The sequence below is a fragment of the Eretmochelys imbricata genome, chromosome 1 (assembly GCF_965152235.1).
Source record: "Eretmochelys imbricata isolate rEreImb1 chromosome 1, rEreImb1.hap1, whole genome shotgun sequence".
Classification (NCBI taxonomy): Eukaryota; Metazoa; Chordata; order Testudines; family Cheloniidae; genus Eretmochelys; species Eretmochelys imbricata.
This window is the reverse complement of record NC_135572.1, coordinates 111,843,055-111,869,541: the sequence shown is the minus strand read 5'-3', so window position 1 is coordinate 111,869,541 and position 26,487 is coordinate 111,843,055. Positions and strand designations below refer to the sequence as shown.

The following is a 26,487-nucleotide window of genomic DNA, read 5'->3' as shown; positions in this document are numbered from 1 at the left end:
TTATTTAAAATAAAACCTATCAATTCAAAACAAAACCACCCAAACTAAAGTCAGTTGGAACCTTCACTCAGAGCTGAGCCAAACCTTTCACAGGGTTGAAAATGCTCATGTAATTCCCCCTGCCGCATTTTATTTTTGCAAGGCTTCTACACTTCCAGTTTCCACTCTTGTCTGGAAGAAGTGGCAGAACAACAAGAGTCTGTTTCTGGTGAGATTTCCTGTCCAATTCTGCAGACCGAAGTGGAAGAGAAAAAGCATAATTAAACATCTGAGCTTCTGAGTGTTTATTTGAACCTTTTGTGATTTGTCCACCACTACAAAGAATCTAAATTAAGAAAAGGGGAAGTGAAATAGTTTAAAATGTATTTCCCACAGGTTTTATAGCTAAGTATTTTTATATATGTCACTATATGCAGTTACAAATATGATTAATTAATATATAAAAGAATGGCCAAGGTTCTCTAACCCCCTGCAACTGCACAAAGTTAATAGTGTGGGACAGACCCACCTAATCCTAAAAGATTATCCCTGCTCAATGCTACAAAAGGAGTAGAGAACAAAACAATCAATAAGGTCCCTGCCAATATCCTGGGGAAATTCTGTCTCAACCTCACAGCTGACAACTGTGAATAAATTAGCTATAATATTATTTCTAAACATTATTAATATAAACAATAATAACAACAATTATAACGCTGTAAATTTAGGATTATATAAGAAACAATTTATGTGCACCTGACATTAACTCAGAAAGAAATATCTACATTCATAGAGTTATTTTGATAAAAATAAGCTTTTCGCTCCAAAACATCCGTAATCAGAAAAGCGTATATATTGCTACTCTGAGTTACTCTGATTACTTTGTGTTACTATGGTCAGCTTACTTTCATGCAACACCGTGATATCTCTGTAAAACTCCTGAATGTAAACTGTATTAAAAATGAATCATCCAGGATGCATTCCAAGAGGAAAAATGATAACTACTGTGCAAATAGCATGGCTTCGCAGCATACCCTTTATGACTGAGCCAAGCATTAGCATATGAAAGTTAATTTTAACCATATAAATATTCAAAAACAAACATAAGTCAAGGTCAGTTTTGATGATCTTAATCTCTTTTCCTTTTTCCCTTCCCAGTGAGCAAATATTTTCCTCTATTAGTTTTAGTAAAAATATTCTTCCTATTCAAAATAATTTTTATTTCTACATCTCAAAGAATCCTAAACTCTGTAAGTGTTTGGGTTTCTCTAGAATATATTTTTTCACTATAGGAGGGTCTTCTTTCCAAAGTCTGAAATGTAGCAGTTTTAAACAGATACCCACTATAAATAGACTGTGGTATTCCTCTTGGCTGTTTGCTTGTTTCTGGCTTTCTGATTTGTAGAAATTAATTGAGGCAAAGCAAACAAAAAAAGAGTAATGTGGTTGCAATATATGTTTTAAAGTTTAAAACTATCAGTTTACTGTAACACTAATATTAATCTAGCAACACATCACCACATGCTTAAAGCTAGGCATGTGATTAAATGATATTCTGCTTCAGGGCCCTCCTGCAGGAAACAATTTTGGAGTCATTTGACTTGAAGTACTAATTATTATTTGACAGGTTTCAGAGCAACAGCTGTGTTAGTCTGTGTTCGCAAAAAGAAAAGGAGTACTTGTGGCACCTTAGAGACTAACCAATTTATTTGAGCATAAGCTTTCGTGAGCTACAGCTCGCTTCATCGGATGCATACTATGGAAAGTGTAGAAGATCTTTTCATGCTTTGTGTGTATAAAAAGATCTTCTACACTTTCCACAGTATGCATCCGATGAAGCGAGCTGTAGCTCACGAAAGCTTATGCTCAAATAAATTGGTTAGTCTCTAAGGTGCCACAAGTCCTCCTTTTCTAATTATTATTTGTATGCCATATATTTTTCTGGGGTAATCTGTTTTTTTTTTTTAAAATGTTGATGTTCCATAGATCTTGATTCTTTGAGTGAAGCTGCTTATGAATGAGGCATAAATTCATCTACCTTTTAATAAGTCTTAACTTGTGTTTATGAATATTTTGTTAATTGCACGTGCCTGAAAGCATCCTCATGAACCATCTCCTATTTAGGTTAGGTGAGTACAGAACATCATGATCCTATGTATATGAAGGAAAGGCAGATAACATTTCCCGGACCTTTTCAATTTACCTACAGGTAACTCCCAACCCTGGGATTTGAATCTGCAGGAGTTATTACTCTCATGAACAATCTTGATTCATAAAAACAGCCCATTCTATTGAAGCTAGTTACAATTTAGATCTTTGGGGCCTGATTCACTGCTGCATAACTCCAGTTTTATGCCAGTGTAACTCCCTAAAATCTATGAGATGTTACAACAGTTTCCCAAGGGATTAACAGACTGGGAAAAAACAACGGAGGAATATTCTGTAGAAGTAGCCTCACATTTTCAAGCAGCTGACTTGTGAGATTTTTTTCATTTCTGATGTATATGAAGGATAAAAGCAAAATGTCAAAAAGATAAGAATACATTTGTCCCCCTTCCATTTATAAGCCTGAAAGTCCTAGATTTCTCAACAGGTTTCAGAGTAGCAGCCGTGTTAGTCTGTATCCGCAAAAAGAAAAAGGAGGACTTGTGGCACCTTAGAGATTAACAAATTTATTTGAGCATAAGCTTTCATGAGCTATGCATCCGATGAAGTGAGCTGTAGCTCACGAAAGCTTATGCTCAAATAAATTTGTTAGTCTCTAAGGTGCCACAAGTACTCCTTTCAGAGTAACAGCCGTGTTAGTCTGTATTCGCAAAAAGAAAAGGAGTACTTGTGGCACCTTAGAGACTAACCAATTTATTTGAGCATGAGCTTTCGTGAGCTACAGCTCACTTCATCGGATGCATACCGTGGAAACTGCAGCAGACTTTATATATACACAGAGAATATGAAACAATACCTCCTCCCACCCCACTGTCCTGCTGGTAATAGCTTATCTAAAGTGATCATCAGGTTAGGCCATTTCCAGCACAAATCCAGGTTTTCTCTGAGAAGAATTTGTGTGGGGGGGTGGAGGGTGAGAAAACCTGGATTTGTGCTGGAAATGGCCTAACCTGATGATCACTTTAGATAAGCTATTACCAGCAGGACAGTGGGGTGGGAGGAGGTATTGTTTCATATTCTCTGTGTATATATAAAGTCTGCTGCAGTTTCCACGGTATGCATCCGATGAAGTGAGCTGTAGCTCACGAAAGCTCATGCTCAAATAAATTGGTTAGTCTCTAAGGTGCCACAAGTACTCCTTTTTTTTTTTTTTACAAGTACTCCTATTCTTTCAACTATTAACAATTTTTAATGGGAACCAATTCCTCAATTACTAATCAAGCCTGCCTGGACCTGCCTATCTGAGGGACAGCCTCTCTCTTTGTGACACACTGACCCAGCTGCAGCCAGCTGCGGTGCTTGAGTCGGATCCCTCTTGTTTTAAAAGAGAGGGGTCTGCCGGTAGAGCGTTCTCTGCGAGGGCTCTGGGACTCGGGACTCTGCTCTTCCTCCTCAGTCTGAAGTGGCTTGAATTTGATAATCTTCTAGGCCGGCTGCATACAACATCTATCTGATAGGTTTTTTAGAGAAAATTGAGCTTATATTTCCTGCAACAACAAAGGGGTAGAAAGGATTTTTTTTTGTAGGTGGCTGGCAGGCAGAGTTCCTGTTTGACCATTTTAATAATACTGGGGGGTTAAGTTTTAATATTAATTATGCACAAAAGCACCATGAGCTTTGTATAGGCATGTTTTAATTATTTAAATAAAAATAAATAGATAACTGTTTCACTAGAGAACTCCGGTACACCAGGGCTGGGAATTTTAACAGAGACCATAAGACCTAGACACCCAAATCCAATGGGAGTTTGGTGCCTAATTCCTTTGGACTCATTTGAAAATCCCAGTCTCTCTCATTGTTGATATACTACCGAAAACCATGCAGAGCACCTTTCAGATAAGTGTAAAGACAAGGTCCTTTCCTTGAAAAACTTAAAATCCAAACAGACAACATATGGGTGACAAAGTGGTGGTGTTTTCTACACATACTGAAGTTCTACTTTTATTTTATTTTCTGTAATGTAACACTTCATGAAAGGAGGATGAGGGTTTGCAAATGTCATGGAAGAAGCGTGATTACAGAAGGACTTGTAGGGTGGATATAGACATAGCAAACTAAGACTTCATGATGCTCTGCTCTATTCAGGTTCTTATACAATGGTATCCAAGCATGTTGCCATCAATTATCTGATGTACAATCTCAAACAAGAAATGATTAATAATGTTTTCATCTCAGTATGGTGCTAACGTGAAATCACAAAGTGACGGAATTACTTGCACTCCAGTAAAATGAATAAAAGACTTCAAGTAAAGAAGAATTCTCTGCTTAAATCGTTGATTAATACACTTGTCGATTCAGTCATAGCAGAAGAGCAGCATAGGCTAGCATCAAAAATCATTTTACAGAAAGAAAAAAAGCCCCCAAACAGATAAGCTGCACACAGATTCTTCTTCTTAGGGCTAGAAGGGTTTGGGAATAGTGAAGAAGGTTTCTCAGATTTTTTGGTGAAATGATAGGAGAAAGATAGAGGGCAGCTGTGCAACGTTCAGTAGTGACCATTCCACTTGAGTAAGGGATGGTACTAATGGATTCTCAAAAGCACTTTTTCCAGTCCTTTTGGTCAGGAAGGGTAATGGACATGATATGGCAAGGGGGTAATTAGAAAGCAAATGATATTAGTTAAAAAGAGTAAGGACAGGGATCCACAGACCTAAATCCATGGTGGGAAGTTGTAACTGATTCAGATTTTCAAAAAATGGATGGTGTCCCTCCATTGATTGATATAAGTAGACAAAACCCAGAAATATTAGCATGCTTAAGTGGCCCAAATCTAGACCAGTAGTTTAAAAGCCCTAATTTGGCTGTATTGGCATCACTCCATACAGAGGAATGGAAGAATCAAGCACTTGGGACTCATATAATTAACTCCTAAGTCAATGCAAGCCTGAAGACCCAGTGTTTGGAAATAAGCTTCCTCCTGATTTGGAATTTCCATTTTCTATAATGAAAAAATTGACTTATTAACAGAAGTACTCAACATACTCGTGAACAATTTTAACTGTATGAGTTGATTAAAATCTTCATTATTCTTATTCATTATATTGCTTTCCTTAGACAGCAAAAAGATCAGAGAAGAAAAATGTGTTGAAACATTTGTTTTGGAACAAGAAAGAAGTTTTTACACATATTGTGTTTCTTCTTAGGTTGCATTTAATCCAGAGGGATTCAAAAGTATCTGTAGTTACAAACTACACTGGATTACAATTTAGCCAAATTTGCAAATGTATTTGAAATCTAATGCTTTTTGGCCAAATAATCCATTTAAAAAAATTGGGTATGGCACCAAAAGTAAGTTTAGTACTTTAACTTTTTATTTTAAAATTTTAAAACTCTGGAACAATTCAAGGAAAGTGGTAACAGCTGTCCCACTGACAATGTGGATTTAACCTCCCCCTCCTCCCGCCCCACAACGTATTGATTAAGATCCTCAGTTTGGGCATTTCAGCTCCATTTTGGTCAAAGGAATTATACCAATTTACGCCACCTGAGAACCTGGTATACTATATCTATCTATAGATAGATGATTTAATTCCTGACTTTGCTCATCAAAATTTCATCTTAACTTATACCATCTGTCTGGTTTTTGAAAACCACCAGAAGCTGTAAGATATCCAAGATGACCTCTAAATTTTAGATTCATTCTATTCCCCCCTTGAAAACAAGATTAATTTAATACAAAGCACTAGCATTAATACAATATTAAAACTGTTAAATCAAAGCACAAAATTCCAAAATTTAAGGTTGCTCTGGCTAGTCTGCACACATGTAGTTTCCAGTCTCTCTTTTGCTGAGGGTTTAACATACTATATTTTTTATTTTCTTGAAAGCATATACTATAAAACAGGTTCAACATGGTTACACGTTCAATGGGGGTTTTGTCTACTTTAACAGACAAAAGAAAAACAAAATCAAAGAGAATCAAATGTAGAGAACCCTACAGCTATAAATCAGTTATGCCTCCCACCAGATAGAGGCTTAATAAGTAGTTTGCGGTCATTTCCTTTAATTTGTAAAGCACCTTTTCCTTCTGTTCAGGGGAGTCATAAGAGACTACAAAGAACATGAAAATAAGGGCACAGGTTCTCTACAGTGCACCTTCTGTCTGCCGCTAGTTGGGGCAAAGGAGCCAGCTGCTGATCTGGTGGCCAGTTCTATGAGTACTAATTTATGCTGGCTGGATAGGGCCCCACGAGGGACTGTCCACCAGCCAAGAACTGCCAGAGCACAGCAGAGCTTTACACCCCCTCCTTATCCTGGGGCTGCAATGGGGGTGGCATAGCTGTACATCTGCTCAGAACTCCACCATGGTAAGGGAATCCTCAACTGGGGAGATCTGTTTAGTGTTGTTGTAGCTGTGTTGGTCCCAGGATATTAGCGGGACAAGGTGGGGAAGTAATATTTTATTACAATTTCTGCTGGTGAATTTTCAAGTTGTAATTGCAAAAAGTATTCATAATTATCAGAAAAGGCAAGTAATCAGGAATTACAAACAGGTGTAAATGTGTATTATAGAACAGTTATGTTAAAGAAGATAGTGAATCTCTTACCATTATTATCTAATCTACATTTTGTTTGACATTATATGTTGTACCAGAGAACGAGACATAGAAAAGGCAGCTGGAATGAGTGGTTCACTATTTGTGGTGGCCAGAAGTCATTTGTATTTTATCATGTTTTATGATATTCAAGGTGCTTGTGACAATTAATTTGTGCAGATAATATTTTGATAAGATACACTTGTCTGTCTATTCTTACTCATCTATATTCTATTATAACGTACCTGTGCGTAAACAACTGCAGGAAGTTTAAGTGTGAATATAAAGGAAATATGGCAACTTCTCACTCAGGGGAGAAAAAAAAATCTGAGCAAGTATCTGAGTGAGAAAATAACATGAAGTGCTAATGAACAAAGCCCTAGCAAGGTGTTTATCACCCACAGAGGGAGAGAATGTCCTTGGAAAAGGTAACAAAGGCTTGAGAGAACTCTTTGAAGCACAGAAGGAAATTAGAAGATTGTGTATCAAAGAGTAACAAAGATAAAAAAATAGAGTAAAATACCAAGTAAAATAGAAGAGACAGTGAAGTAAAAGAAAAATACCGCTATAGGGAGTGAGTTATTCAAACTGATGTCTGAGAGGAACAGCTGGTCGAATGTCTGAACATTCTAATGAAAATGTTACATGCTTTCCAAAACAAGAAAAGTTCTTCTGCAGAGAGAACAATGAGTAAACGGAAAAATAAAGGGACATGTCAAGGAACAACATTTTAATTGTGGGGAAGGAGGGTGTGGGCATGAACTTACTACATAAATGGATCACTTGGACCCGTCTGGAGCTAAACTGGAGTTTGGACGGACTGCTACCCATAGATTAGGTGGAACGAATGTCTGCATACTAAGAGCAACAGCTACAGTCTTTAAACTCAGTCTGTACTAGTATGATTTTTCGAAGCTTGTCACTAAACAGGGTTACGTTTAAAAGCTTTTCTTAGTTTTACTATTTCATTTCTCTATTTCTTAAATACAAAGTATTTTGTTTAATTTCAAGTATAACTTGGCTGGGGCTATTGACATAGGGAGAAAAATGCTGTCTGCCAACCCCAGGAAATGAAAGAATTGTTACCCTTAAGGGAAAAAGAGGCAACAGAGTTAACTGATCCAGAGGTATCCACGATCACAAAAAGAGGTTTGGAAAAGGCTGTGGTCTCTACTCATAAGGGGTGATAGGGCTTTGTGCTGAGGTTCAGTGACTTCCTGTTACAGTCCTACATTCGAGCTAAATAAATAATATATTTTATTAGAGAAAATACTGCATATTCAACTATATGCAGCACTGCTTTTTTTGCTACATTTTAAGTGTATCTACCTAATACAATAAATAATACACCAACCCTAAAAGCTCTTAAAGGGAAATTATTTAATAAAAATATTCTTAAATCTATATACTTTCCTCAATTGTAATTTATTTTACATTACAAGATCAAACAAGTATTAAAAAAAATCCCAGCACTCCCAAGACAAAAAAAAATATCCTACACAGCATAGCAGCAAAGTCACAATGCAAGTGTGAGTAAGCTGTTACATAACTTCAGTGACAGAATATTAAACACTGCTCTTGTGTTCCCAGAACCCATAGCAACACTGTATCGGAAAGCACTGAAAGTTAACTATTAGCACACTAATATGAACACTAGGATAAATATGGAGTGCAAAAATAGACACAATGCATTAAAAAGTCAAATTGCACTAGAACGATAAACTGCGACAAAAAAGGTAAATAATGCTCACAACCCATTATTAAACAGCTGCACTAGCTTTTAAAACAAAAACATCTACTCATAACAGATCGAGCGGTTAAGTACAAATTCAATAAACTGGAATGAGAAATGGCTGCTCTTATTCAGCTCCACTGCACCGTGGACATAATGAGTGCTGAAGATGATTGTGGCTGTGTGAAAAGTAATCTTGGGGGGGGAGGGAAGGCGCTAAGGAATCTTAAATTGCATTCAATTGGATTGCATCTATTCTATTCATAATAGGTTTAACTCATGGCAGTTGGAAAAAAGTAGTAAATCCTTCTTGCAGTTATCTAGTAAGACTGTTTCTTACATAACATGATCACGAGCATTTTTTTTTTTTGCCCCTAGTTAGGAAACAGAAACTTAGGCTGGGTCTACACTCGAAAATTAGGTCAGCATAAATGTGTTTAGGGCCCTACCAAATTCACGGCCATGAAGAACGTGTCACAGACAGTGAAATCTGGTCTCCCCCTGTGAAATCTGGTCTTGTGTGTGCTTTTACCCAATACTGTACAGATTTCACAGGGGAGACCAGCATTTCTCAAATTGGGGGTCCTGACCCAAAAGGGAGTTGTGGGGGGCACAAGGTTATTTTAGGGGAGTTGTGGTATTGTCACCCTTACTTCTGTGCTGCCTTCAGAGCTGGGCGGCTGGAGAGCAGTGGCTGATGGCCGGGCACCCGGATCTGAAGGCAGAGCCCCACCAGCAGCAGTGAAGAAATAAAGGTGGCAATACCATCCCGTGCCACCCTTACTTGGGGGCTGCTGCTGGTGGGGCTGCCTTCAGAGCAGAGATCCCAGCTCTGAAGGCAGTACCGCCTCCAGCAGCAGCAAAGTGGTAAGGGTGGCAGTACCACACGTACCCCCACAATAACCTTGTGGCCCCCCCACAACTCCTTTATGGGTCATAACCCCTACAATTACACCACCATGAAATTCCAGATTTAAATAGCTGAAATCATGAAATTATTGATTTTTAAAATCTTATGTCCGTGAAATTGACCAAAATGGACCATGAATTTGGTAGGGCCCTAACTATGCTGCTAAGGGGCATGAAAAATCCACACCTGGAGTAGTGTTATTAAGAAGACCTAAGTCCCCGCACAGACAGCACTAAGCTGATGGAAGAATTTGTCTATAGTCCGAGCTCCAGCTCTCGGGGAGATGGACTAACTACAGCAATGGGAGACCCTCTCCCACCAGCGTAGGTATGGTCTATGCTGAAGTGCTACAGGAGACACTGTAGTTTAGTTTTAAGTGTAGGACAAGCCCTTGGAGCATCACAGACCTCACACATGACAAGAGAATTTTACATTAAATACCAGAGGGTCCTTCACTTCCAACCGGCCCTTCCAATATCGAGTACGTCTTTACTTTAAGACAAAATACCTCCGCTTATTTTTCCCCAGACATTAAGGCTTTCTCTACGCTGGCAAATGAACGACAAAACTTTTGTCATTCAGAGGTGTTAAAAAAAACAACAACAAAACAACACCCCCCCGCCCCCAAAAGACAAAAGTTTTGGTGACGAAAAGCACTGGTGTGAACAGCGCTTTGTTGGCAGGATCACTTTCCTGCCAACAAAGCTACCGCTGCTCATTGGGGATGGAAGTTTTTTGGTCAGTGGGAGAGCTCTCTCCTGCCCACAAACAGCGGCTACACTGCACAACTTTTTAGTGGCATGGCTGTAGCGACACAGCCAGGTTGCTAAAAGGTGCGCAGTGTAGACAAAGCCTAAAAAAAATGATCAGCATCACAGAAGAAATAAACCTCAAGTTCAGCCCATACAATAGAAAGGAAACAGTCATTATAACTAATGAACAACAATGAACACAATGAGATTTAATGCACCTGTACTGAGCAATGCACTGCATTGATCAGGACACACAGGAGAATGAAACATATCCATCTCTGTTTCTGCACAGAAAGGCCACAACTTTATTCATTTTAATGGAGAGGAGGTGCTAATTGCAGTTCAAACTATACCTCCATTATTGGGCAGGGCAGCAACTCCAGCAAGATGGCTGCTGCACACCAACAAAGGCTTTACGTACAGAAAGGGGATGGGGGAAACTCGGGGAGCCAATCGGCTTTCCTTTCCCCCACAATCTGCCCATTGGGAAGCAGGCACTGATGGAGAAATCTCGCCTCTCCTGTCCCCCTTTCCACCTCGGCAAAAACTCCATGTGCTCTGGGCTAGTGGGGGAAGGGTCTGGAGCAGTTGAGACTGCACCTCCCCTTCCAAGGGCCTCAGGGTCTATCTAACATCACCCCCACAGAGACTGGGATAGGCATAAGAATGTAAGAATGGTCATATTGGGTCAGACCAATGGTCCATCTAGCTCAGTACCGTGTCTTTCAACAGTGGCCAATGCCAGGTGCCCCAGAGGGAATGAACAGAACAGGCAATCAGATAGTGAACCACCCCTGTCATCCACTCCCAGCTTCTGGCAATCAGAGGCTAGGGCTACCCAGAGCATGGGGTAGGCGGAGTGTTCCTGACCATCCTGGATAATAGCCATTGACGGACCTATCCTCCCTGAACTTATCTAATTCTTTTTTGAATCCTGCTATAGTTGTAGCCTTCACAACATCCCCTGGCAACAAGTTCAATTGACTGCGTGTTATGTGAAGAAGTACTTCCATTTGTTTGTTTTAAACCTGCTGCCTTGTAATTTCATTGAGTGACACCCTGGTTCTTGTGTTATGAGAAGGAGTAAACAACATTTTCTTATTCACTTTCTCCACACCATTCATGATTTTGTAGACCTCTATCATATCCCCTTCTAGTTGTCTCTTCTCTGCTGAAAAATCCCAGTCTTTTTAATCTTTCATATGGAAGCTGTTCCATACCCATAATCATTTTTGCTGCCCTTCTCTGTACCTTTTTGGTTTCTAACATATCTTTTTTTGAGATAGGGTGACCAGAACTGCACGCAGTATTAAAGGTATGGGTATACCATGGATTTATATAGTGGCATTATATTTACTGTCTTGTTATCTTATCCCTTTCCTAATGTATCCTAACAGTGTTAACTTTTTTGACTGCCGTTGCACACAGAGTGGATATTTTCACAGAACTGTCTGATGACAACTCACAGATCTATTTCTTGAGTGGTAACAGCTAATTTAGACCCATCATTTTGTATGTGTAGTTGAAATTATGTTTTTCAATAAGCATTATGGCACATTTATGGTATGATTTTACTGCATTGTCAGTAGTTTCTCAGAAACAGAGTCCTGACTATTGTCAACGCTCTTTTGTATTTCAGTTCTGTGTAGAGACCTGCTCAGTGGTTTCAGTAAGGGGTCAGGCTTACTTGATATCGCGTGGCTTCAGCAAAACATGTTCTGTTCATTCCCTCTTAAGCACCTGGCAGTGGCCACTGCCGGAAGACAGGATACTGGGCTAGATGAACCACTGGTTTGACCCAGTATGGCCATTCTTATGTTCTTATAGTTGGAGGATGGGAAGGCAGTGTCTAGGAATGAACCCTCATGGACACAGAGAAAGCAGAATCATATGGCTGGCTAATAACAAGGTGGGAGATTTGGGGACAGGATGGGATTAGGAATGAATTGGCCTTTTTTGAGGGAAAGGAATGACTAGTTTTCAACATTGTGTGGGTGGTTTGAGAGATGGGTAGAAAGGCGGAAGAAGTCTAGTTCTGTTGGGGGAGCAGCTGGGTGGGGCAAGGAGAAACTAATGGGGCATTTTTTTCCATGTAATCCGTTGGGGACATGTATACTTACGATTACATTCTCTGCATGTCAAAGGTAAGAAATCTAATTTTTTCTTGTTTCTTGACCCACGATAGGTGAGTAAGTTTGCAACATAATCTAATATATATTTAGCATTTTGTTTCTTTTTTTTAAAAAAAGCTCTTTTAGTAACTGGGTTAAGACTAATCAAATACAGAGTTTTTCAAGTCTCAGTTCACAAAGTTCTCTATACAGTAGGCTAAATCCTGATGTCCTCCTTCAGTTTTTTACAACTTTATCATCTCCTGCTGACCCATGTGTGATTAACTGAGGTTAGCCTCAGACCTGGGTCTCCTTATCTACAGATCTATAGAGCATTGTGGTGTTGCCCACTAAGCCAACCAGCTAGCACTACTAGAGAGGATATAAATAATTCAAGTGTCAATCATATTTAATTTTTTTTGATAAATTCCAGAACTGCATCTCTTTATGAATAATTCTAAATACAGTTCGCAAAATGATGGATGCCCTGATAATAGTGTTCAGTGACTATGTGAAAGTATGGATAGAAACCAACAGCTGAAACCGCACATTTGAACAATCGATACAGTAGGAACTTTCCAGTCTTTACCTGACAGATAGGCAAATTGCTTCTTTAACTGGTCTTCAATATCTGCAGCACAGAGGGGAATGATATCCTGATGCATGATTTCTTCTGAAACAAAAAACAATGCTATGTCATTTTACAGAGAATCACGGTCCACACAAACTCTCAGTTCTAGAGCAGTGACACAGAGCCATTCAAATTTTGAAACACCTGTCACGTGTTTGAAGAAAGTCATTCAGTCTTCTGGCAAGAGCAATTCATTTGGTTTTCCATGTGGAGCAGGACTGATACATTCACTGATACATTGTTGTGGACCATCGTGCCACCGTTCCTCATTTTCATCCACCTGTTTTTAAATGTGTCTGACACCCACTTGGTCTTTTATATTTCATTTTGCCCTCACATTAATATGCATTGAAATACTAGTGCCAGCACATGATTGAGTCTGACAGACAGAACTGAGAATGTGTGACAGTGAATTGTCAATTAAAATCCCTAAATAATATTATAGATAATATCCATTTTAAAATGTAGACCTGATCAAATAGAATAGTGCCAGTCTAGTACTACCTGCAGTTATTGAACGCTCACTGTGACAGGGTCCACAAATATATTTGGTTCTTGATATGTCTAAGCCAGGAGAGAAGAGTTGAACGGGGATAAAAACAGTTATACTCAGACTGTCCTGTTGTTTCTGCTTCCAGTCCTGAAGTATGCTTTTGCTACGTAAATAACATTTGGGCATACACCTCTACCCCGATAGAACACGGTCCTCGGGAGCCAAAAAAATCTTACCGTGTTATAGGTGAAACCACTTTATATCGAACTTGCTAGGTAGGGAAGGCTGTGCCTCCCCAAACAGCCTGGCCCTGCCCCATCTGACCCCCACCTACTTCCCGCCCCCTGACTGACCCCTCAGAACTCCTGACCCATCCAACCCCCTCCCCAGGACCCCACCTCCTACCCAACCCCCCTGCTCCCTGTCCCCTGACTGCCCCGCCCCCTATCCACACCCCCGCCCCCTGACAGGACCCTCGGGACTCCCACGCCCTATCCAATGCCCCCCATTTCCCATCCCGACTGCCCTCCCCCCAGAACCTCCGAACCATCCAACCCCCCCTGCTCCCTGTCCCCTGACTGCCCACCAAGACCCCCCTTATCCATCCCCTGGGCCCTAGCCCGGCACCCTTAACACGCCGCTCAGAGCAGTATGTCGGAGCCAGACATGCTGATCCACTGGAGCGCGAAGCCCCACCCCCCAGAGCGCTGCTTTACCGCATTATATCCGAATTCGTGTTATATCAGGTTGCGTTATACCGGGGTAGAGGTGTATTTAGCTAACATTAATGGAGAAAGGCGCATAGTCTACCACTGTAAAACTATAGGACAATGAGAAATATTTTTCACAAGAGCTATATATACTGCAAGTAGTCTGGTAATTAAAAGACATGTTGAGTATGCATCTATTCTGTCATCTGTTGTGGATTGGATGGTATTTAAGTGTAACTTTAGAGATAACCGCTTATGTAAATTAGTGATCCGATTTTCTAAACATTCTTTTGATTTATGATCTGAACTGAGAAATGGGTCTGTACCAACACCCCAAATCTGAAGAATCTGCAACCTTTATCAAGTCTTGAGCTGCATCAAAATTCACAGCTAACCCTTATCATTACATAAATGGTTCAAACCAAAATCCCAGTCCAAAAACACTTGGAATTTTGCATTAAAAATTTAAAGCTATGGCTCATTGTCATCTGTCTGTTCATAATTAACAGAGTGCTAACCACCTGGATGTTTTTGGAGCTCAAATAGCACTGATGCCAACATAAGAGAACATTTAAAAATATCATTCCAAGGGATCAAAAACATAAAACCTTCAATTAATTTCTATGCTTTTTGCAGATTTGAAACCTACAGAAATAATAAAAAGTTAAAGAACTTAATCAAAAATGCACTTCTTTGTGCCTTATTAAAGCACATGTTTCTAATTATACCTAATACTTAGATTAATCAATCAAAGTAAGGATGGAGTTTCAGTTCTAACTTGGCATTTCCCTTTGGTTAAATCTGTAAGCGTTTGAGGTATTTGTCATTTCTCTTCAGAAGAGTAAACCCTGTATAGATACTTGGAATTTACTTCTTACAATTGGATCATGCACATGTGGAGTAGAAAATTAAAATTATCTCAGCCACCAAAGAAAAATGCTTAAGAAGTGGATCTAAAGACTAGTAAAGTGGCAAAACAGCAACAACATACTGACTGAAATCTGTGGAAGACTAAAACAGAGAGAGAGAGAGAGAGAGAGCGCGCGCGCAAGTGAGCACACCCACGCAATATATTTTAATTCAGTGAACCTCACTCGAGCAGAATTCTGAGAAGTGCTATTTTTAAGAGTAGCCAAAGAATTATCAGTTTAATTTCTTCCTGATAAGTAGCAATTTATTTTATTAAACAGAACTTTACTGTTCTCTTTCTGGCAGCTTGGCAGAAGCAGCACTGATAACTTCATTCAAGGTCACACAGCGATTGAAACAATCTTTCTGTAACTGGTGAACCTCTAGTTGGCCAAAAGACCTCTGCATATTTTACTTTCAAATCCACAAGAAAATATGTTTAACAGTTAACTATGATTTAACTATGGGGCCTCCTGTTATGCAAGTGTCTGATATGTACAGGAGATAACTGAATTAAGTTCTTTAATTTTTTTTGAAAGATCTGTCTGGGATGATCAGCTCTCCCACAGAGAAGAAAAATCCAGTCTAACAAAAGCAGGGCAAGTTTACTGTTGGACAACAGAAACATAATGAAGATTCCATCCACAGTGTTACACGTACTTTAAAACCTAGGATTCTGGCCCTGCAAACAGATGTGCACAGGTGAACCAATTTGCCCATACAGATCTAATTACAGGTTCAAAGCCTACATTTTCCAAAAATATACACAAACACAGTAAGGTATCCAACATCTGCAGGAACAAACAAATATTTTCATAACAGAAATTTAAGCTCCTAGTAAAACTGAAAATAAGATTCTGCATGCCCAATTTTTGACAAATTGAGCAGTCAGGCATGCAACTGAGCATCCAAGATATCATTTTTCATAAAATTCAGGGAAACGTTTTCATGCCCCCAATTGCACATTGATCACCACATGTGACCAATCCTGTTAGAGCCCTTGTTTGCATTAGATAAAGGAGTTTGATTGCTCGTTCTTAATCTCATCCAAACAACAGCCTTTGAAGCCTAAGAAAAAATAGAAGACAGCCTAATTTCACTGATGCCAAGACCAAAACATCAGTGCCTATGTTGAATCCCATCACTGAATTAGAGCCTTAGTTGGTTAAACCAATACCACCAAATTACATACTCCAAAAAAATTCAGAACAGTTTCCCATTGCATCCTACTTAACCAGCAGATGAAGCCCTTCTTTCCTTGCTTGTTCCTCCTTCTCCCCCCACAAGCCCAAACACACAGGGTGAGGATGAGGATATATGAAGGTCTTCTAAAACTATTTTGCATATCTTTTCAAAAAAGCTTTTCCATAGGAACATTGCGGAAATAAATCACTCCATGGCTTTCTCCTATTGCCTGCTCTTCTGACCATCAGCCCTGTAAATCCTGGTGTCCAGGCAAATATTTAGGAGCGACAAATCTTGTTCTCTGCTTTGTCATGTCACCTGTTGTGTGTGCGCATGTATATGTATACATGCAAACACACATACCTAGAGACAAAAGACAGACAGATCAACAGATTACATTGTAAAATTGGAGACAAGGTGCAGTAGGTAATAATTTTTATTGGACCAACTTCTGTTGGTGAGAGAATCTTTTGAGCTACACCGAGCTCTTCCTCAGGTGTGGTCCAATAAAAGCCATTACATTGAACTGACATGACTACAACACCACTGCCTATAACCATGAGATTGGCCAGTTTCATCATCAAATTGATATATTAATCATTTAAGTCATGCATACCACAAGACTTATAACTGAAGCTGGTTGGGAATTTGTGTCAGAAAATGCAGATTCAAACAACCCAAAACATTTTATGGAAACATATGCAGGATCTGTGGCTCTGGAGTAGACCCGCCATGCTGACTGCCCCAGGATTGGGGACCCCAAGGCTTCCAGGCTCCCTACCATAAAAGCAGAGGCTCGAAGTAGGACTCTCACAGCCAGGAGCCTGGCCACCCTGGAAGCACAAGCTCAAGATGGGGCTTTCAGGGCTTCTAGACTTTCTGCTCCATGGCAGGGCACTCCTCTGACCCCCATGGATTCAGGGGCAGCTTGAGGATTCCCCTGGACTTAGGGCAGCCAGCTGTTCCATTTCCTTTTTTGGGGGAGTGGGGGAAGAATACAACCCAAAACTATTAGATTTTTCCAAATTCCAAAATTTTGGAATGTTCTTTCTGTGGGAAATTTCCAAATCAGAACAAAAATCTGCTGTGAAATATTGGAATTTTCCACAGCATGGACATAAGTTTCAGCCAGCTCTGCTTAGAACAATCTGACCTGTATATACGTTAGCTGATTAACTCTCTCAGGTATGTTAGTTTGGACTCTGATAGTTCTTCCTTCTCCCTCCTCCTCCTCTTCTTCCTATATGTCTCTTTTTCTTACTATTGTTCCTGAATTTCAAAAAGTATGGTCTAAAGTAACATACGCAGTGCACAATAGCATATTTTAAGTAATGCATAATTTGTATAACTACCTGGTTTACAAAATGATTTCCTGCATGCACTTTATCGTGTGAATATACTTCAGAATGTAATAAAATATCACTCTTTATAAGGTTGCTAGGAGAAAACAAAGATGGGAACATCAAAACTGCAAAGGCAAATCACTGGTCATCAAAATTGCCTCAGACTAATTTTATCTGCAGTAACAACGAAACTCATGACATCACATTATAGATTTATGACATTGAATGTAAATTATTCAGTACTTCCGAACAGATCTGAGGGCGAATTCTGTTTGTAGAAGAATTAAATGAGAAATGCTGGGGGAAGGAGAAGTACCTCTTTGCTCAACTCACCTCTGGAATATGTGGGGTTTATGCTTCTAATGATGCACAGGCAGCCTAACTGGCCTCAACTGAGTATGTGCCTTGGATTTCAGATGGGATTGTACTCGGAGTGGCTAGACCGTCCCACTGCTCACACCGCCACAGCCGACCTTCTATTTTTAACATGCTTGCTCAATCAGAGCTAGTGCAGGTACGTCTATTCAAGCTTGAAATTACACTTCCAGCTCCAGTGTAGACATATCCAAAGTCACCTCATCTTTGTCTTGTATACCAGGGAAGCACGAGGGAGTTCTCACTTCTAGAGTGCTTAAGATGTGATTGAATGAATGGTCCAATACATCAAAATATGACATGTGAACTGCAGTTAGTAAATGAGAATGAAAGAGTTGACAAAGAAAGCAAGCAGATCAAAGATTGACTGTGGTGAATATATGGCTTAAAATGATGGGACACTATCAAGTAACAGGGACACTATCAAGATTACTTAATTTAAAAACACGTTGTTTAGAGGGTAACTAACAACATCTTCGACCCCAATCTGGCAGGGATGTCAGCGAGGGTGTAGTGGCCCAGCTGCATGAAGTGGCTTGCAGAATCTGAACCTAAGACTATTTGAAAGATTTTTTTTTAAATTTAATATACGCTAAGCTTTGAATTTCACTGAAGTCAGACAGTAAGATAAAATACTACCGTTTTTATTTTAATCAAGTTCAGTTTTGTGTCTAGCCAGTTTCCTTTTCTGGTTCTCCTGCACTAGAAAGATGCTGTCAAGTTACACAGCATACAGGATAGATAGAATAGCCACTGTAGGCATAATCCTTCATCTCTGTTCATCCTCATGCCAGTAGCCCTATTGACATCAATAGGACTATAGGCAGGAAAGAGGTTGCTGGATTGGGACCAGTATTTGTAAGGCAAGGATGAAATGGTTAAAAAGTTATTTCATTAGTAACAAAGTTAATAAATCGAGACAATTTTTAGTAACTCACCTAAGTCAATATTTAGAAGCCTCACAGTGGATATTGAAGCCATTCTCAGTGACAAACGAATTAAGCAAGAAGAAAAAAGTCCCTTTAAAATAGAAGACCATCTTAAGAAAGAAACGTGAGAGACAAATACAGATGCCCAAATACAGAATAAAGAGGAACAGTGATCATCATAAACATCAATTTAGAATCAAGAACCACCATGACATATGAGGAAGGATGGTCTTGTGGTTAAATCATAGGACTGCATGAGCATGTTCGGTTTCTATTCTTGCCTCTGCTACGTAAGTGCTGTGAATTTCCCAAGGTCACACATCTTTGTATCGCAGTATCCTCATCTGTTAAATGATTATAATACTTGCCTATTGTACTTCTTATGGATGTTATGCAGAGGAATTAATGTTTGTAAAGCACATTGAGATCTTCAAATGGAATGAAATATAAGGCTAAAAAAAATTGATCAAGTGTTGTACAAATGTGCTAGAGCACAGTTCTCTGAATTACCAACATAAGCCTAATTAGTTGTCAAAAAAAGACAGAAAATTTCTAAAACCAGAATGTTTTTTTTTTTTAAGTTTGACACGTGGGGTTATGACCACCCTGTCCATTCCATATTGATGGATGGAACAGGTATCCTAATATGGAAAAAGCTGACAGCCACTGGTTTAGACAATTGTTTGAATGGGTAAACAGAAGTTATTTTAAATGTTTTATGTCAGATCTTCCTGATGTGTTCATACCCTCCCATGAAAATGCTGCAATGAACCACCAGAACAAAGGCCAAAAAGCAGTAAAAAGCAAAGGCAAAGCTCGACAGAAACCTATGCTGAATGGTTCAAAGTATCTTATAGATCAGAGGACCACCAGAGAAGATATTATACAAAAATTATGAGTAAAAAAATAGAAAGTGTCATTTGTGACATTGGAAAAGAAAACAAATATAGAAAGAGCTGTGGTTTCTATTTGCCATCCGAAAGTATAGTCCTGTTGCACAGTTCTTCAGTCCAGAGTCAGAATCAAACAGCGGTAAAATTACTTTTAAAAAGTACCAGAGGACAAAACAACCTGAAAATCTCAGTTTAACCGGCTCAGTTCACAACAGAAGCATACCAAATAAACGATGCTGCAGCACTTTCTTCCCACAAAAATCAGACGCTCCTCTGGCTGTATTAACACGATAACTGAAGTGAGGACATTCAGCAGTGCAAAATAAAATAACTAATATCATCACATGCCAGAATCCTACCTCCACAAGCTGCCTCAGGTTTTCGGTACAGCAACACAATCAAGTCTGTGCTATATTAGAGTAGGAATCAGATTATGGTACTGTTCGGTAACATCCATTTTTTTCACCCAGCAGCACAAAATCTCAGCTCCGTAATGTAGTCCAGCCGGAGACCAAACACAATAAAAATGACGAAATGCTTGGGGTAAAAACCTGGATGTACAGAAGTCATTGGGAACTCCCACAGATATCAATGGGTTCAGGATTCCACCTTAGGAGAGGCAGATCTCATCCAGATGGCCAGGTACTTTCCTCCACAAATACAGCATCAACCCTAGCCCTGAAAGGGAAGTCCCAGGTCTTTTGTCTTATTTTTATAATCAATTAAAATGGGATGGGATGTAAAAACAAATCCTGTGGTTCAGCTAACAGATTTTTACAGAAATCAGGGAGGACTCTCCGGGATGCAGTTATTGTAGCTAGAAGAAAGTACAATTCTCGAAACAAAAATGATGATGGAGATTGCCAAAAACAAATCAGCTTTAGAGTAGCCTTGGGCTGTAGATCAGATTCCCAGTTCTGGATATTTATCTGCTAACCCTATATTTGAAAAGGTACTAAATGTAATAAATACATAAGGGACTCAGTGACTGAACAGAATTAAAGTGCTGACTGCACTCGCCTCGGTCATAGCACGGCCCTTTCTAATAGTGGCCACTGATTTTCAAAACCATAATGCCCCACAAAGCTTAACTTTAGATAAACATAAATTTAGCAACGGGAGCAGGCAGTGGGGAATTACATCACAGGAGGGATTTCTGGCCAGCCTGTCTTTCCCACACTGAGAAAAAGGTAGGTAGGGGTAGCGAGGTAGAGACCAGAGTTTCAAATAAGCGAAGCAACCAACAGATCCCATGGCACTCAGACGTTGAGTACAATGGGACCTGTTGTGTGCAGAGCTCATTTGAAAGTCTGACCACTTCAAGTAGATGCCTAAGCAAGATCTGACCTCTTGAAAAAAAGAGCCCCCACTTCAGCTGCTAAGCACACATTTGGAAATCTGACCCTAGGTGTTTAGGCCTGTCATTAAAAAGAGGACATTAAAACAATCGGTGATCAATATGTTCAAGTTCTGACTTAAGGTAAAGCAAGAAAGTTAAAAGATGTTTAAAAAACTTCTCAAAACTTCTCAAAAGTACGCAAGAGACTTAGGAATCTTTCAATGAAACTTACAGTATGTCGACACAAAGAAAAAATTCTGGAGCCAACTGAGAAGCAAGCATTTATTTGTCACAGGTCGCCAAGTTAGACTATATGTGCTGGAGAGGGAATGTAATGCTATAAACCCCCCTCCCCCAGCCCCCTTTTACTATAGGCTTTACTCCAGAAATTCTAGAGACAGGTGTCTCCCTCAGAGTCTGGGAATCCTCATTTGGTTACCACAAAGTAGGGGGTCTACAGTAACTGCCAGAAGTCCTGTCTTGGGGTGTGTTGGCCTTTGAAGGTTTGAGAGGGGACTTCTAGGCCACTCCCTCCCAAGCCATTCTAATAACAATGCCTTTGGGACAGAAGATGCAGTCACTGAGGGGAAGGATGCTGTAGTCTCAGTTTACAGTGTGTAAAAAGAAAAGGAGTACTTGTGGCACCTTAGAGACTAACCAATTTATTTGAGCATAAGTTTTCGTGAGCTACAGCTCACTTCATCGGATGCATAAAGTGGAAAGTACAGGGAGCAGATTTTATATATATACACACAGACCATGAAAAAATATACATTGTAAGGAGAGTGATCCTACTGCTGACTCTGGTTTAGGGCTGGGGACCAACATTCCAAAGGTGTGAGGGGGGGGGGGGGGAGTTGAAGACTCCCTCCCCCACAATGGGGTGGATCAAAATGTCTCTTCCAGCTGCCTCCCTCACACAGAGGACCAGAACAGCAAGGTAGGACAGGAGTTGTCTCCAGGGCAGCTAGGACTATAATCTGGGTTTCTGGCAGGGCCTTCTGGGATTGTAGCTGGATATAGAAGTAATTCTCTTCCCTCAGATCAGTTAGAGACCTGGAAAGGTCAAGATATATCGCCAGGAGATAAGGGACCACCTACTAATCAATTTATGTTTTTTTTTCTTTTATTTCTCATGCCACAGTATAAGAAAAAGAGGAAAAAAGAAAAGAAGCAAATCTCAACCCTCTCTGGAGAGGCCGAGTACACTGAAAAAGACTGGGGAGATAAAGCTCTGCCAAGGGAAGGTATCTCTCTTCACACTTTTTTTTTTTCCAACTCCATCAGCATGGTTCTTTTGTTCAGTTTGTCCTGACCATGGGTCCCATTAATGGCTAGCAATTTACAGCTGCTTGCCATCTGGAAAGCTCTTCATCTTTATCTGATGTCATCTTAAAGGGTGAATCAAATTACCTAACAGTGCCAAAAGTCCTCTCACATAAACAGTGTGAACTCTTCTTAAAATCATTAATATTCTATTTCAGGTGAAATAAACCATGCTGCATATATGCAGAGAGTGCCTTGAGCACCAGTCCTGCCAGAAGACATAATAGTGCAGATCCCTGCACCAGAACGGAGGCCCTATGCAGAAGTCTGTAGGATCTGGGGCTTGGAGCCTAAAGCCAGGTCTACACTAGGAAATCTAATTGGCTTAACTACATTGCTCAGAGTGTGAAAAATCCACACCCGAGTGGTGCAGTTGTGACAAAACACAGACAAAAGGAAGTACTTCAACAATGCACAGTCAACCTGTGGAACTCATTGCCAGGGGATGTTGTGAAGGCCAAAACCTTTAGCTAGAACAACAAAAATTTGAAGAAAGGATCGAAGGTGCTTACATTAGAATTTATATCTATTGGTACAAAGGCCTCTGTGCTTTTTCACCTCAAGCTCAAATTCTTTGCAGATAAGAGAAAGTTCAGCTTTCTAATATGAGAAAGCAAAATCTTTTCTTACAACACAGCTGAACAAGGAGGAGAGGCTGAAAATAATATTTAGGTGGATCTGTAGATAATCCTATTTTATAATCCTATTCCCATTTAATCAATGGGAATTGGATCAGGCTCTTTGGAGTCAGTTGCAATATGCAGTGGTATTTTACTTTACACAGTCTTTAAATAAAAATAAAGGGAGAAACAGGTTGGCTTTCAAGGCAGGTTCTTTTGTCCAACTCTTGGAAACTATTATGGTCCTTCTGAACCAAGTCCAACATGATTGAAAACAAACTGTAAATAGTTGTGGGTTGATTGTTTTGTCTCTTTAATAAAAGCTCCAAAACTTTGCTGCTTAGCCCGTAAGATACTTTTGATGGTCTGACTAGAAAATTAAACAAAAAAAAAAAATTTTTTTTTTCAGAACACAAAATTGGACCAATGTGGTCAGGAAAAGGACACTTTTGTTGTGTCCCCTCTGGACCAAGTTACACAAACAGTACTGTACTAGGAAACTCCACAACAGAAAATCTTCATTAAAGCACCATCCAGTCTTGTGATTATATATTCAACAGAATGACTTGCAGAGCATTCCCTTCAACTCTCTCAGGTGGGAAAATAAGCCCAGTGGCAAAGCTTTCATTTTCCATTCTTTCTTCATCTCCGCCTCTCCCATCACCAACAGTCAATTTCTTTGTGTAGCCCTGAAAGTGGGGGACTGGGTCCAATTAACCAGTTAAGACACTGAGCGAACTCTCTCCTAAAAGCTCTTGTTTACTTAAACAGGGACTGTAGCTCTTTTTAGAAATGCTGCTTGTAGCGGTCTTGATATTTGTTAGCTCCACAAATAAAGCAAGTTAAGAAGTTGTTTTGAACCATTAGGCCAGTATGCAACAGGAGTTTCTCGCTTCAATCCCTGACCGTGTAGTGCATTATCCTGGTTGATTTGTGTGCTGTTTGTAACCATGTTGAGTTGTTTCACAGTTAAGTATTAGCCTGACCGGCAGTCCACAATTTATTCAATGGAAATGAACTTTTCTAGAATTAACGTTCAGCTACAGTTAGAGCTGGGCAAAACTTTTAGGATGAATATTTTATCTGATGAAAAATGCCATTTTGGTTGACCCAAAGATAATTTTGCATTTGACATAAATAGTTTTGGTCATTCCCAAATGGCCAGAGGAGGAGTGGTGACTGCCACTTCCCAAACCCCTTATAACATTTAGCCCAGTGGTTAGGGCACACATTGAGGATATGGGAGACCCATGTTCAAACCCCCGCTCTGGAAGAGACCCAAAATTAACTTTTCTGATTCAACAAAAACTGCTAAATATTTTGGATTGGGTTCAACACAAACCACTTCCCCCACCCAATTTTTCAGAACTGCCACCGAACCAACAAATCAATTATTCACCCAACTCTAGCTCCACTGCAACCTAAATTTCTATTATTGGATCAGAAACTAAGTGACCAATCCCCCAAGATTTTTACACACAATAGGACTCTTTCCATTTAAAATAATTTATGAAGTGCCACGAGAAGGAAAGCTGTAAGTTATATAAAACAGCTCCATCAGAAATAGCTTGTTTCTGCTACACTGAAGTCAGGCTAGGGCATGTAAACTTAAAAACACTAAAGCTTCATCTTCCTCAACATTCCAACAAATTAGCAAGGTTATATACCTGAAAAGAAGTATCTTTAAACTCCAGCTACTAAGGAAAACAAATAGCACTGTCAGTTCAGATTCAGCATTAGGTGTCTGATGCATAGCTGAATCATTTAAATATTTAAAGTCTTATTTTTAAAACTAGACAATTGATTGACGCTTACAGTTAGGAGACAGCTCATATTTCTCCACCCATTCAGGAGAGACAGGTTCCTCTTTAGAGCCACGATGAATAAAACAGAACTTCACATTCCGAGTTTTTTAAATAGAATGATGTTCTACAGAAACTCCACTTCCATGGTATTAATCCTACCAATATCAGTTTATTTGATACATAGTTTCTAATTTACTTCACATTAAGAAACATCACGATTTCATACCTCCCAACAGCCTAGGGTTCACAGGACTGTCCTGCTTTGACCCCCCAAATCCCATCGTGGTTGAAGCAGATCATGTCCCACCGAGCTGGCTGGGCTCGGCTCCCTGCTTTGGGCGTTACAACTTGGCTCCTGATGCAGGGAGGCAGAGCCAAATACAAGTGAGTGCAACCTGATGCACAGGGTCACAGCAGCACTCATTCAAACTTGAGCAGCGCTGCAACTGTGTGCCAGAGGTCAGGTCGCAACACCCAGAGCAGGAAGCCAAGCCCAGCCAGCCTTCTGGGACAGGAGCCACCACTACAGGATGAGCTCACAGACCTCCCAACCCCCAGCAGCAGGTCCTACCCCTGCTTTAGCCACTTGAAGTGTTGGGAAGTATACAGTTAAGGGCCTCATCACAGGAGGGATGGATGTACTTTCTGAAGGGCTGAAACAGCCTGCTGCCATGCTACCTGGGGTAGTAATGTAAAATTGTACAAGCTAATCAAGGTCTTGCCTTGTCAATACTCGGAAAGAAAGTAAACCCAGGTTGCTAGAGGAAGTGGTCCTGGGAATTCAGTAAGTGGCATTCCTTCCCTCATAAGCCAGAGCATGCTGATATGAGGCACTTTATTGCTTGAACAGGTTTTACAGGACCACTTTTGGTCATTAAAAGGTTCCATGACACTTCTCAAGAAGAGAGATGCTAGTCTTTGCATCTTGGAGGAATTCTAATTTGGGCAACTACCTTCTGGCCTCTTAAGTTCTGAGTTCCCATTGTCAACGGGATATGGAAGTCCCCTTATCTTCATTTCTGAAACTGCGACATACTGTTGCTCTTGCTATGTGCAGTCATTCAGTCTTCCCTTTAGAGATGTCTGCATTTCAATGAGGGTGGTGAAAGGATTAGTGAGATTTTTTTAAATAATGATACATGTATGTTATTTATGGTATTCAAGATCATTTTGAATCCATATAAGATCAATATTAATAAAGTTATAATTTATTCATGTTTGTTTTGATATAGTTTATAAATGAGGCTTCAACAGGATCATATCCCCTGCAGATCAGCATAGGGGCTGCACCTATGAGATTCCCTTCCCTTACATGTACTTCTAATTTTTGTTTTTTTTAAATGGAGCTCAGCTCTTTAGCTAAAGATGTAGCAGTTCATGTTTTTAGCTATGGAGGTCCCCAGTGTTTGAGGGCAGGAAGAGAGTCCTTAGGGAAGAGAAGGTGGTAGGCTGGAGCCTGGGGGGTAGTGCGGAAGAGAGTCAGCAGCTAATGGTGAAAGGGGAAGTAAATAGCAACCATCTGCGAAAGAGCGCAGCTGACCCAAGAAGGAAAAAAGGGAGCAGTCATCCGGGGAGTGGGGAAAGCATGTGGCGTCATGAGTAGAACCCCACCACTTTTTTCCTCACTCACACTTAGCACTTACACAGCACTTTGAATGTTCAAAGAGCACACATGAAAATTACACAGTAAAAATGTATTTTGCGTTGCTTGACACCAGTGTTCTATTAAAAACAGAGTATTTTT

General features: G+C 40.0%; 1 protein-coding gene across 3 annotated transcripts in view; it reads right to left on the bottom strand.

The window, feature by feature from the left end:
- The window catches only part of MCF2L (MCF.2 cell line derived transforming sequence like), a 115,726-nt gene extending 102,868 nt beyond the window's left edge, over window positions 1-12,858 (bottom strand). For all 3 annotated transcript variants that reach the window (XM_077807074.1, XM_077807076.1, XM_077807075.1), the window contains exon 1: window positions 12,775-12,858. In XM_077807074.1, the coding sequence (XP_077663200.1) occupies window positions 12,775-12,850 (76 nt within the window). In that variant the 5' untranslated portion in view covers window positions 12,851-12,858. The remainder of the gene's footprint in view (window positions 1-12,774) is intronic.
- Window positions 12,859-26,487: the final 13,629 nt, after the last annotated feature.